General features: G+C 45.3%; 1 protein-coding gene across 4 annotated transcripts in view; it reads left to right on the forward strand.

Annotated features, from left to right (window-relative positions):
• The window catches only part of LOC113998870 (cystathionine beta-synthase-like protein), a 30,126-nt gene extending 19,921 nt beyond the window's left edge, over nucleotides 1-10,205 (forward strand). For 2 of the 4 annotated variants that reach the window (XM_027741933.2, XM_039380201.1), the window contains exons 15-17: nucleotides 760-868; nucleotides 4,222-4,306; nucleotides 5,899-10,205. In XM_027741933.2, the coding sequence (XP_027597734.1) occupies nucleotides 760-868; nucleotides 4,222-4,306; nucleotides 5,899-6,008 (304 nt within the window). In that variant the 3' untranslated portion in view covers nucleotides 6,009-10,205. The other 2 variants (XM_039380202.1, XM_039380203.1) reach the window with 2 other exon arrangements.
• Nucleotides 10,206-14,184: the final 3,979 nt, after the last annotated feature.

A 14,184-nucleotide genomic window follows, 5' to 3' on the forward strand; every position in this document is an offset into this window, starting at 1 on the left:
TCACATAACTTTAATGATTATTGTGATACACTTACTCAGTGTGTCTCTGCAGGATAATGCAATTAGGTTTTTCTAAATAATAACTGTTTAACTTAACAAAGCAAAAATATTCTTGTTTAAAACAACCAAACCCAAACTTACCCACCTCCACTGCAGTGTTCACCCAGTTTCTTCAGAACACTGTGTTATAGTGCAATGCTGTAGTTACCCCTATAACCCAGAGTGTCCCCAGCAAACTGGCATGTGCCCTATTACCCTGTAGGTCTCCTGTAGACCTGCTGAATAATGTAGAGTTGCTCAATTACTGTCCAACTGCAGTGCTAAATCAAGGAATGAATTATTGTAGAGCCTTGTAGGGAGAAGGGGAATGAGCAAAACTGGGATGAGCATGTCTCTGGCTGTCACACCTTTCAAAAGGACAGAGGAGGGTGTAAAACAGTGAAGTAGTCGGTGCTTTTCAAAAGCTCCCCGAGACTACAGGCAGCTCTGCAGTTACAAGGAGCAGAGATACAAAGATGCTCAGAAGGGCCAGGCACCCACAGCACCTGCTGACTTGTGTGTGCGTCTCCAGAGCTTCTGAGAACTGGACTCTGTCTCCTGCAGAGACACAGAATCCAAGTATAGCATCAATAATGTTGCATTATTACTATGAAGTAGCTGAACTGACTTCTCCAGGTTGGCTGAGAGTGGATGCTTTTATCTACAGGAACACCTGAGGCTTTTGTGTTGCTTAGTCCTGTCTTCTCCCTCCCTCCCCAGGGTGATTTTGGGCATGGTTACCCTGGGTAACATGCTTTCTTCACTGCTTGCTGGAAAAGTTCAGCCTTCTGATGAAGTCAGAAAAGTAATCTACAAGCAATTTCAACAGGTAAGCAGATATATTGTACAGCTCTTAGTTCTCTGGCTTGAGGTACTGGAGTAGGTGTCCCAACACCTCAGTGCATCATGTTGGGTAAGGTTCACCTGGGACCGTACAGAGCAGCTGTTATTGAGCACAGACGTGCTCTAAACCCTATCCTAGATCACTCAGTAGCTCCTAGGTTTGTGTTGTGGCTATATTGTGCTGTTCCATTACTTCATCAGGCTTTCTTCCAGCGTGTCTGTCCTTTCCTCCTGCCCCAAAAACCCCAGCACAAATGTGGGCAATGTGTAACTATCCAGGGGAAGAGACAGGAAGATGTTGAAACAGCTCAGCTAAATAATTTTTGCATCTGCTGAAAATAAACAATGTTTTATGTATCAGGTGCCTTGCTGAAGCAGGGGTTGCCTGCTGAAAGCTGATATTGTAAAGATATGTGAATTTTGGTGTTAGTCCATCCAGTGTGGCGGGTGTTGAGGCCCTGGCACAGGTTGCCCAGAGAAGCTGTGGCTGCCCCATCCCTGGAATTGTTCAAGGCCAGGCTGGATGGGACTCAGAGCAACCTGGTCTAGTGGAAGGTGTCCCTGCCCATAGCAGGGGGGTTGGAACTAGTTGATCTTTAAGGTTCCTTCCAACCCAAACCATTATGTGATTCTATGGTAACACAATTTTCCAACTTTATGGGTGCTCTTCTAAAATATATAAGTAGTGTTATTGTTGCTTTGATTCTTTTGCAGGAAAGAATTTTGGTTTTGACGTGGAGTTCTTGACTTAGTTTTCACCAGGTTTTAAGTTTGAACACTGTCTCAAAGTAGATGAAGTGGTGTGTTCTGGAAGTGTGTGTAATGCTTCTCTTCAGTCCATGAGCCACCAGGTCCCTTTGGCTGAGCAAGGATGCTGGTTCTTTATGGACACATGTAAATTGATTTTTTCCTTCCCAGGCAGATAATCAAGCATCATGTGGATATGTGGTGCGTAACACAACTGCTTAGTTCATGTTCTCCCTCCCTTGGGCACCGTAAGAGTTTCTGTGGCTGGTGGTGTGCCGTTGTGTCTGTGGCTATGCTGGTGTTGGCTGCACCAGCCAGTTCTCTGCACTTCTGAGGTTGTGGCCTTTGCCGTGGGCAACTTGAAGTTTCTCGTGCTTCTTCAGTAAAGAACAGCTTAACCATTTCTTTTCCCTTCAGTTCTGGTATTTTCTTGGTGGAGGATGGAAGGGGAGTGACACGAGCAGTGGTATTGCTAACATGCTAACTGGAAGCCTCATTCGTTGATGGTTTTTCTGTTTGAGTTGATGGTTTGATGGAGAAACGTGGTTAAATGCACATAACCTCAGAAGTATTGTGGGTTTTGCTTTTCTTACCACTTTAGTTGAGGTTATTTGGCTTGTTTACTGGTGAAATTGGGAAAACAGATCATCTGTGCCACTGAAATGACTTCTCATATCCCACATAGGATATCACAGTGTGCATGAATAAGAGGTAGGCTTAGCCTGTGGCTACCAAAGCAGAGGTATCTTTTTGTATGTTCCAGCTTTTTTAGATTGCCCAGAGAGGTTGTGGACTCGCCATCCCTGAAGCTGGTCAAGAACAGACTGGATGGAGCTCTGAGCAACCTGGTCTAGTGGAAGATGTCCCTGCCCGTGGCAGGGGGGTTGGAACTGGGTGATCTTTAAAGCCCCTTCCAAGCCAAACCATTCTGTGGATTCTATAATGCAGGATGCTTTCTTTGATAGGATCACCACAATTATTTTGTGGCAATCTCCTAGAATGGAAAAGGAATGGTTACAGCTTTTTTAAAGTCCCTGGCAGGATAGTGCTCTGGGAATTTGAAGCACCAGTCACAGGATAATTTGCCAATCCAAACAAGTGCTGTTTGCTAGTGGAGAGGGGGAGCATCCTTGAGGGAGATGTTAGTTCCATGGTGTAGTGTAGTACCATATGTGTAGACTCATTGCCTTAAAACTTAGTAAGTTTTAAAAAAATGCCTAAATGTGGGAAAACTCGTGGTAAAATGTTTAGGGAGCTTGAATGAGCGCTAGTGAGACAGGTGAAAACTCCATGGGGGTTCTGTTAAATATCCATTAAGCATCTCAAAACATATTTATGTCTTCATAGTTGTCCCAGTGCTGCCGAGGGGCTGCTTATCCTGGTTTCCTTGAGCCTACCCAATCCCTGAAAACAACCCTATGGACGATACACAGTCTGATGGCAAGGGGCTCTACCCCTTCAGGGAGCTTTGAACCCGGGTTCAAAAGCTGGGCTTTGCACACACATTTGACAAAACTTTGTCAGTGGTGGTGACTGATAGGTGACTCCATGTGGCAGTAAATCCAGATTTCCCACCCCCCTCCTTGCCTGGCCCACAGGTTTAGGGATTGGTGCCTCACTCTGCACTACAGGCTGCTGGTCCCTTAAACACTGGGGATCCTTTTGATATCTTCGAACACCAACTATGGAGACAGAGCTGTGTGTTCCAGTGCAGCCCAGTTGTTCATGCTGTGGCATTTATTCCTCGCTCACAAGCTGAGCTCATTTTTGAAGGCCTTTTGAATCTGCAGCATAAGACTTTTCCTCGGTGTGAATTCCTTTAATCCCCTTTAATAAAAATATGTTGGGTGGTGGGTGCTGCATGGACCTGGGGAGAGTCACCTGGGTAATGGACCTGTGGCTGCTGCTTAATATGTTAAATCATATTAAGAACAGTTTTATGTAGTTTTTTAAATGTTTGCAGCAGGTGATTAGTGAAGTGATCTGGAAGTATCTTTATTTCTGCAGGGTCAACATATGGTGCTTTCTTGTTCAGTCTTAGCAAAGTTGAACTTCACTAAAAATGAATTCTTAACTCTCAGTTCCTTGATTTGCACCTGAATACAGTGTTAGCTCAGCAATCTTTTGCCTTTGGTTATGTTTTTGGCTTGTTTGGGCTTTTCACCTGCTACCTTTGAAGATCGTGTTCACTTCCACAATCATTTGCAGCCTGATTCATTCACTTTTTCCCAGTCTTGCTGGAAGAAAATCACCAAGTATAAAGAGTTTTATAGTAACTTCTTTTGTTAAGACATGTGGAACACCTGACCTTCTTCTATTATTGACATTTTTTTCAGATATTCAGTATATTCATTATGTTTACAGAGTCAGAGTGAGTAATCTCACGTAGTGCTTTGTTTTCTTGGAAATTAGAAACAAAGAAAACCGATCTTTTAAGTTGGCCTTGGTTTGTTGGCGTTTTACAATACTTCAGATGAGAGCAGCAACAAATGCTGATGTATTGGTTTTAGTTCTGCACGAAGTATGTGGGTTTTATCAACCACTGAACACAGAAAGGACTGTTTTATTTAAGCTTTGTATCTCTCTCCTCAGATTAACCTGAAAGACAACTTGGGGAAACTCTCTCATATCCTGGAAATAGACCACTTTGCTCTAGTGGTTCATGAGCAAATTCAGTGTAAGTACAATGTGCTTGTGCCTTGTGAGAGGGAATCTTTGAGTGGTGACAAGAAGCGAGTGTGAATGTGTAAACAAGATCTGAAAAAGCCAAATCCTCCTTCCCTCTCCGTAACTGTGTGCTGCTAACACTAACTTCCATCCCTGGAAGTGTCCAAGGCCAGGCTGGATGGGACTCAGAGCAACCTGGTCTAGTGAAAAGTGTCCCTGCCCATGGCAAGGGGTTGGAATGAAATGGTCTTTAAGGGTCCCTTCCAACCCAAGCCATTCTATGAGTCTAGTAAGACAGTAACTCTTTAATTCTGTGGTTGCTAGGTTAACTACTCTCCAATTTTTTGTCTTTCTAAAGCAAAAAAATTACTACAACTTCATAAAAGTTAGTAAGATCTAGATGTTGACACTGACATCACTGTCTCAAAAATATTTCTTTTTCCTGTTTATTTTATTTAAACTAACTTCACTTGATGTTTACCCTCCAAACTCTACTTTTCTTCATCCTTCTCAAAACTCTTTACACTGCCCTCTTTATGAACTGGAAATGACTAAATAAATCTTCAAAGCTGGGGGTATATCACTGTTATATGCCAATAGTATTTTTTCCTGTTTCATCTTGCTTGAGGCAGACAACCTGTAAAATTACAAACTCTGAGAAACTAGACTGAAAACAACATTAAGACTCACCAGATAAATTTATCTGATAGCTATCTCAATTATAACTGTGAGAAGAATAGACATCAAATTTGGGGTTGCTCCTGATAATCTCCATAAGGATGTGCTCTTGGCTCTGTGCTGACTATTTATAAACCTAAAATCTCACTGGAAGCTTGCAGTGGAACAGAGATTGAGTAAGTGTAAAGCCCAGGACAATCCAGCTGGCTGAACAAACTGAGTGTAAAGTAGACTAAACATCTCAGTACAGCCAGACTTTAGGAACAGGGAACTTAGACTAGTTAAAGGGCCAGAAGTCATGTGGCCACTTGGTTCCCAGGTCAAAGGCTTATGCTCAAAATGAAAAAAAATCCCTTCCATCTGTGCTCTCAATGCAGCAAAGATTAAATGGTTACTAAGTTTTTTCAATATAAGTGGTAAAATGTTGTATTGTGATCTTTGTGCTGATCCTGTATTTGACAGCAGCGCACGGAGATGGCAGTGTCACGTTTCCTCCTCAAAATGTGATTCCTTTGGACCATTAAAGTGGTTCCACTGGGATGATGTCACTTGCAGCTGTTTCAAGTAGAGCCACAGAAACTAATGTATGAGGAAAATACACTTTATAACAGAGGATGTGGTTTGAATTTTCATGTCAGAAAGAGTAAATCTGGTGGCCCCTTATCCTTCCTTCCATAGTGTTGCGGTTTTGTTGAGAGCCTTTCTGAACTGAAAATCCTTGTCACTTCCTCTGTGACTGTTGGCCAAGATGCCCTTTGGGTTCCCCCTCTGTGTTCCAGGGTCCCCAGTGATCACCAGCTCCAGACCCTGCCACGTGGAGCTGGGATGGTTTGGCTCCTGCCTTTACAAGCCGTGCCATTAAAACCAAGTGGGATATGTGGGTTTGTGCCTGCTAAAGCCAGAATTCCCTTTGTTTCCGTGCAGATCACACTGATGGCTCCTCCAGCAAGAGGCAAATGGTGTTTGGCATCGTCACAGCCATCGACCTGCTGAACTTTGTGACCGCACGAGAGCGGGAGAGGAAATCCAACTAAAGCCAAGCGGCGACGTGGAGCCTCTTCACCAACGTTTTGCAATCTCCAACAAGGAATCAGGTTTATTTCTTTAGTAGAATGGCCTTGAGTAGAATGGTCTTAGGGTGTTTTTTGTTGTGTGGTTTTGTTTGGTTTTTTTTTTTTAATTCTGAAAATAAGCAGTTAGCTATCCTGGTGTCAGCTCTACAGCCAGTGTGTCTTGCTGTATTGCACAGCTTCCGAGGACTTGTTTCTTAATCACCTTACCCAATGTTTCTTATCAAGACAATTTTATTTTTTTACCTATATATATACATATACATATATATATGTGTGTGTAAAAAATATTGCCTAAGTTAACTGGTATGTTCCTCGTTATGTCTAAAGTCTGGATTTCGAAAACATTGTCTCGGACTCATAAAATGTGTTGAAATAAAGAGTTAATGAAGCAGAGGCCCAAGAGAGCTCTGGAAAGTTTCAGATAATTTCTCCATGCAGAGGGGTTAAGGTAGATATTGCCTGTGTGGAGACAAAAGTGGGAGCTGGGGCATGGGGATAAAAAAAGGAGGGTTTCCCTTTTGGTGGCATCAGTGTAAAACAAGAGGAAATCCTGGGGGTTGCAGCTGAGACTTGCTTCAGTCATCTATTCTGAGGAAAAACTAGTTTGAGTAGAAACATGGCAGTGAAGTGACAACCATAAACTAGTGGTTTTGTTTTTCATGGTGCACCAGCTTTCCCTATGAAGACAGACCTTTTTTTTTTCCAGTGGCACCCTGATAAGAAAACATAAATGGAAAGATTTAAAAGGACCAAGCTTCTTACCTGAAGGCTTTTTAAAATCACACTGTATCATCTGTTATCTTCCCCTTGTCTCCCCACCTTTTCATTTATCTCAAAGTGCTTTTTTTGTGCCTGTTTTAGAAGAGCCAAAGGTAATCTGGCAAAGAGCTGTAAACTCTTATGAGTTTTGCCAGATGGTCCTACACTATAGTGCCTTATTCCAGGAGAAAAACTCTGTCATTAGGTGGATTCATTGTAGCCAAGTTTGGAAGTAAATGCCAAACATGGTGTGGAATGGTATTGTCAAGAGTACACAAGAGTGGTGTGCAGCAGGACAGAAACTTTTCACTGTTTCTGTAACTCTGGGCTCTTCAGTCATGTTTGATGTGCATGGCCCTGGCACAGCTTGGCACCAGCAACCCCAGCTGTGCAGCCACTGCTCTCAGTGAGTGGAGTCACCCTCTGGGGACAGGAGAAAAGTAGCTGTTCTTGACCTTCATAAAGGCTGCCCTGATCATATTCTGACTGGCCTTTTGCCAAGAAGAGCATTTTCGATCAGCAAGAGTGACATTTTTCTTGGCTCGTCTCTCCACTCAAGTTAAAAAAACTCCAATTATTTAGGCTGGGTCTATTGCTGGCAGGACAGTAAAGTTGGCTTTGTAAAAAGGGAGTTGTGAATCAGCCAAGAGAAAACAAAGGGATTATTAAAAAAATCACTGTTACTGCCTCCTGTATGTAGATTTCTCTCTACCTTGCTGGCCTCCCTGTGGCAGCAGGATTTGCTGTCCATTTTGGAAGCGTGTGGTCAGAGGAGAGAGGTGGTGGAAGCAAAGAACATCCAGCAGAGCCTTTGCAGTTGTGCCTTGGGTAATGGAGGAGGGAGGTGATCAAAAGGGAGGCCAGAGGTCCAAGCCAAAGAAGTGACACCAAGGATGGTGTCCCCCTGCCAGCAGTGACAGCCTCGTTTGTTTTCTTGCTGCTTCTCTCTCAACTTAAATTTGTGCATGTTATGAACTTTGTTGCAATAATAGAAAGGCTTAGGCTGATTTCTGATTACTTTTTGGTGCCATGCTGCTGAATGCTGAGTTTATTCTGCCCTTGTTCAATTTATTTCCTTAGACATTGGCTACCCCTTCAGATTAGGGCTATTGCTGAGTTAACATGACCCATACTTACCCCTAACTGTAGTTTAACAAGTAAATTCATATACTTCCCTAGGTTATAAGACAATTTTTCTCAAAGTTCTGGAATAAACTACTAAAAAGTCTAAAAATACACAAGTTCAATAATAATTGGTTCTAAAGTGTGGTTGATTTTTTTAATATTTTTTCCCCTTTTGCTGTGCAGTGATTTCTCTTTCACTGTTCCCTCTCACTGTGGAAAGCTGAGCTAATGTGAGTATCAGAAGTGTGTGTTACCTGTGTGTTAAAACCACTGTTTTCAAGCCTGTATTAGCTTTTCTGGGCTGAACAGCTCTGTCCTACCCCTGTTGCTGCTTGGCAGAGCCTCATAACTCAGCTTTCAAACTGTGTTTTTCAGCTTCTTCACAAGGGGTCATAAATATCTTGTAGCAGTTAAGGGCACCATGTTTGATTCCAGAGCTTCTGGCATCCTTTTTTCTCGGTGTTGAGAGTCTGTGAGTGGTCAGTTGTACCCCTTGAGACATCAGTATTTCAGCTGAGCTTCTAAACCCCTTCACAGTTACTTCAATACTGTTGCCACATACATTTCCATGTCTATTCTTAATTTACAGGGAAGATCAAGAGACTTATTTCTTTGATTACTTGTATTTTCACTGCATCCTTTGATTCCCACACTTGAGAGAGAACCTGTGTACTTCGCTAGATGATACAGCCTGAAGTGTTTGCTGCAATCGTAGCTGTCAGTGCTGCTAAATTTTGGCATTACTGCTGCTTTTGAATGTTTGCTTTACTGACTTTTATCTGATCCTCACCCCACCTCCCCCCCAAATTTTCCATCTGACCTTTGCTGACGGCAGCAGGGAGGGAGGTGCTTGAGTAGCTGGGGTTTTTCCCTTTTCCCTGTAAAAGTTCCATGTCCCAACCTAACTGAATTCAGAAAGAAGTGTGAAGGAGGTAGAAGGAGGTTCCCAAAGTTGCTCTTCAGAACAGCACCACAAGAAAACAGTTGGAGGTGGGCCGGACAATTAGTGGGCAAGAAAGAAGTGTAAAGATTCGAATCTTGGTTTTGTTAGTTTACTGTTCGTACCTCAATCTCAATGGTGTCATGAAAACAGGCAGTATGGTGGACTGAGAAATAAGGGGTGGTTAGAGCTGGTAGGGCAGAGGGAATGTGAGTCTAGAGCAATCCAAGTAAGCCCAAGGTTCCAAAGAAATCCAGCTGCTCCCCTCTGCCCATGTGGTTTGTTAAGAATAGGAGCTGTCTGCTGTTCTACACTGGCACAGGGAGGAAAAGGCAGGGCAGCCACCAGCCCCTCTTATTCACAGTAGCAACCCTATGTGACCAGAGTAATTGGGGAAATAAGTGGAGTTGCTGAATGACTGAAAAACTTTCCAGAGCTCTTTCCCATAGCAGGGACGAAGGCAGCAAAGAGAAGGGGACAGGGCTGAAGTTCTCCCTGCAAAAGCTTGTATAAATGTGATGCTTTTTTGCATATCTGAGAACGTCATTGCTGGCCTGGTCCTGGTTGGTCTTGGTAGGCTGTATTAACACTGGGCTCATCTTTGTTTCAAATACTCTGAGGACCAAGAAAGACATTGTGGTTTGTTCAGTCTTTAACCTGAAGCTCAAGGCCAGAGCTTGAACAGAACTGTATTATTCATTTTTTCTGAAGTGGGTGCCTTGCATCTCCTGTTTACCTGTGCTGGTTATGCAAGTGCTGACTAAACCTGAGAACTATTTTGCACATGGATATTTGTATTAACAATTTATGCTGTATTTGTGTGTCACTGTAAGAGAATATCAGTCCTTTTGGTCTTGTGTTGGCTCCACAATAATGCTTTTATTTTCTCACCTGAAGGCAATTATCCAGTAAAATCTGTACAATATTTTACAAGCAATTATCAGGCAATCACTTAAGGATCATGTTGAAGTTATGTTCAGTGTTATTTCCCACTTCTTGCACAAGCTGTGGCTGACTCTAGAACTCTGGCTAGCAGAGGTTCCTCTAAGCAGCCAGACCAGTCTCATTTGCCCACTAAGCTCATTTCTGAAAACTTCTGCTTGCTGTTACGAATTTCACACAACACTCACTGTCAGGAGCTGCCTTATCCCTGTCATCCAACAGCCTTTCTTACAGTGTAGCATCAACACACCACAACGACAAAGGGAAGAATTCTTATGCTTTAAGGACCTGAGGAAAAAAAAAATCAATACTATGAGCTGTATTTATTGCACAAATGTTCACAAACATGCAATATAAAGAGTTCAATAAAAACCTGTTTGATTGCAGAATGACTCTAGGGTTGTTGTTTTTGTTTCTTTTTTTAATGCCAGTTCAAGTTTATAAGTGTGTTAGACTGTAAAATTTGTGTGTGCTGCAGAAGACCCCTCGCTTTCCGTGTGTGGACTGTGAGACTCTGCAGTTCTTTCCTGCTGTCATCAGAGAGCTGTTGGCACGTCAGGACTGTGGGTGAGCCAGCCCATCCTCTGCTTCTCCTGGATGGCTTTAGACCAATGCTGGTGTTTCTGAGCAGGGTATGAAGGGAGGGATGCAGAGCGAGGGCTCAGGTGCCACTGCTGCAGTTCCTGCAGCACCAGTTGCCTGTGTGGTCAGTTGGACAGAGATCCCTGAATAAATGTGAGGGGCACAGGCCAGCCTGTATTTCTGTGGGAAGGCAATGTCCTTTGGGGATTGTGGTGAGGCTGTGATATTAAAAGGTGCGTGAGTTCATGAGTTGTGTGGGTGTTGTTCTGCGTGTCAGGAGCAGCTGGGAGGAACCAAAGGGACTGTCTGTGTCACTTCAGAGCTTTTTATTTGTGCTGTCACTGGATGTCTTGGTCAGTTGCTCAGGTTAAACCACGATGAAGGTGGTTTTATATCTGCTGGGCAAGTGAGTAAACCACTCATCCCTTGGTTTTTTGGTCCTGTTTCCTTATGTGGTCAGCCCTTGCTCAGCCATGTCCAGAGAGCTGAGGACCCTGCTGGCCAGTCTCATCAGGACGTTGTTCCATCTCAGAGACACAGGGAAAGGCCAGGGGGATAAATAGGTAGAGGGGGGCTTCCTCTGCCTGCCTCTGGGGCTGGGGCCAGTCCTGCCAGCATGATCTCCTGGCTTTCACACTTGGTGTTCAGATATCTCCTCACACACACAGGGTGCTCTGTCCTCAGCTTTATCTTCTTTATCTAACACATCCTTCCCATATGATACTTGAAACGCTGCCATTGCCAGCAGCAAGTGCAGATCACTGCCTCACCTTCACCTTTTGGCAGTCCACTCAGAGGGGGGGAAAAAAGGATCCTGATATCACAGCCCAGTAGGCCAAAGGCCAGCATTGCTCCCAGGCTCACCTGTGCAAGAAAAGACCATTTCAGCATAAGGCCAAAGGCTAACCAGGCACAGTGAGTGGCTGGCAGTGTGTGGGATCAAGTTCCACCTGCCAGCAGGATGGAGGCTCCTGCTCCTGCTGCCGGCCCGTGACCACAGTCCTGAGCACGGGGCTGAGCAGGTTAAGAAATACCCTATGAAGTAGACCAGGTTCTGAATCAGATCACTGGTTTTAGCCAGTGCAGCTGTTAAGAGAAACATCCAGGGCTCCTCGGTGCCCTGTGAGCAGCAGCCCCCAGGTTTGGGCACCGAGAGCCCACACCCCACTTTTGCAAGACCTCCGGACAGCTGAGTCACAGCCTAATGGCACCCCTGGGACTGAGCTGTGGGGCTGCCCCTCCTCGTGGGACACCAGCAGGAAAATTACTGGGTACAATCAGCTGTTCTGGCTCTGGAGATAAAGGGAGGACTTCAGTCCAGAAAGCTGCCTTATGAAAGCAATAAAATGCCTTTAGGGAAAAAAAAAAAAAAAAAAGCCCCACCACCCACCACCAAACCACACTTGTGTTGCTGGTGGAAGTGCTGCTGCCTTTTGCCACTGCAAGGGGAAGGCAGACGTGTTTGAGCTTTGTGCTCATGGAATATTCCTAAAGGTGCTCGTTATCTGCATGGACTTAACAGAAGTGGAGCTGTGGAGAGGGAAGGGCCACAGCCCCTGCCAGGGCACGAGGAGTCCAGCCTGCACCAGGGTGCTGGCACTGTTTGCCACAGGGTTCAATGCATACAGTGGGGATGCTCTATGTGTGGAGGGGTCCCACAGAGCCTGGGATCTCTCCCTCAGCCCCTGACAAAGCTCTGCTGCAGCCATGCCCTTGCCCTTGCCTCCAGCCACCCACACTGCTGTCTTGCCTGCCAGGGCCCATCTTGTCCCCAGAGCTGCCCTAGCTCTGCACAGTGAACATGCAGACCATGTCCGGCTAAAATGCAGCTTTTCCCCCCACACCACATTCCCTCATCAGTGAAATCAGTTTTCTGGCTTGTTTTTCTAGGTGCCCATAATGGAGAGGGCAATGTATGATAGGTGTGGCTGGGAGGGAGGAATGCAGGCAAGGGATGCTCACCTGGGCGTGGGTGCTGTATCAAACAACAGCTCCGGAACATTTGGTCCATTCATGTGCCTTCCCCAAGGTCAAGGGAACGGTGGAGGAGAGCCACCAGTCCAGCCAACTGTTTTGTTCAGTGCCAAATTCCAAGTCACCCAGCAGCTGTGGTGCTGGAGGATGGTGAATGAGGGAAGAGCCCGGAGGTCCTGACTCATGGTGGGGCAGCAAGAAGAGCCAACTCACCACCCTGCCTCAGCCTTGATAAAAAAATCTACCCCTGTTTAGAGGAAAAGCCAAGTGGTGTTTACATTGCAGGTTGCACTGCTCTTTCAGGAGCTAAAAATATGCCATAGCTTTTTCCACACCTGCTGAATCCCAGACTTAGGAAAGTCACTGCTTCCTCTGGTGGTATCCAGCTGGGTTTGTGTGCCCAAGCAAACAGGGCACGTGTCCTCAGGGCACCACCCATCCCTGTATTCCCTGTGTCTATAACAGACACTTCGTGTCCCCAGGGAAACTGGAGTGAAGGACACGCTGATTCACAGCGAAACTGCTGCCTTTTGGACCTGTCAGGGTACAGGAATGAGTGGGTGAGCCCCATGGGGCAAGCAAAGCAGGCCTGACCTGTGAAGGGTGGGAAACCCAGCGGGTTTAGAGCTGCTCATGCCTTGGGTCCCTTCCAGTGTCCTCCCAAGAAAAGCCAGCAGGTCTGCTTTTCTCCTGCTGACTCTGGAGCACCGCTCTGCCCACAGCCAACAGCAGCAGATGCACCACCAAAGGAGGCTCACCAGAGGCACTGAAAAATCCACGGGATGTACAAGCAAATGCTGACCTCTCCTGAAGCAGGTGGGTGTGAATGGTTGCTTCAATGCAGTAACAGAAATGTAACTTTTCTAACCCATTTCTGCCTTGGACAGGCTTGGGTTGGTGCACCTCACCCCAAGTGCCTCACTCCACCAGGCAGATCCCTGCTGAGTGAGGCTCATCAAACACAGCCCTGCTCAGAAGTGCCAGTGGGCTCTGGCCACGAGCAATTAAATTCTTTATCTGTTTTTGGGAAGACTTACATTATGGGGAGTGGACCTGCATAAAATTCACATTTTGGACAGATGGAACATGTCATGCTTCAGCTGGAATAGTTTTGCACTGAAGTAAGACTTTTGCACCAAATGTGTCAAAAAGGTGAAAAATATGTTTAACAGTGAGTAACAGCCTCCTTTTTTCCCAGTTTACCCACATAATTCAGATAGCAGGTATTATCACCAGTATTTCAGCTCACTGTTCAATTCAGCTTGACCAGCAGCAGTTTTAACCTCATGTCCTCATAGCAAAATGGCCCTGAATTATCTGCTGGGCTTTCCCAGAGCATTGCTAACCCTTCTTCTGCTGTTATCCTCTCAAGCCCTGCTGTGGAGCTTCAACTGCTTTGATAAAGCCATTTTGATTATTGAATTACATGGGAGGAAAACATGTGGTTTTCCTTCCCAATTGGTACAGCAGAATCAGGAACATTTTAAAACCAGATTGTCTCCTCTGAGAGAAAAATTCCCTGTGGGGTGAGACTGTGGTCATAAAAGATCTCCCAAGTGCCCAGAAGTAAAACCTGAGTGCTGCATCCCCACCGAGATCACAGAATCACAGACTAGTTTGGGTTCAAAGAGACCTTAAAGATCATCCAGTTCCACCCCGCTGCCACAGGCAGGGACACCTTCCACTAGCCCAGGTTGCTCAGAGCCCCATCCAACCTGGCCTTGGACACTTCCAGGGATGGGGCAGCCACAGCTTCTCTGGGCAACCTGTACCAGGGCCTCACCACCCTCACAGTGAAGATGAGTACTATGAAAC

This window comes from Pipra filicauda, unplaced genomic scaffold (genome assembly GCF_003945595.2).
Source record: "Pipra filicauda isolate LSUMZ 115617 unplaced genomic scaffold, ASM394559v2 scaffold18_size4552066_pilon, whole genome shotgun sequence".
Classification (NCBI taxonomy): Eukaryota; Metazoa; Chordata; class Aves; order Passeriformes; family Pipridae; genus Pipra; species Pipra filicauda.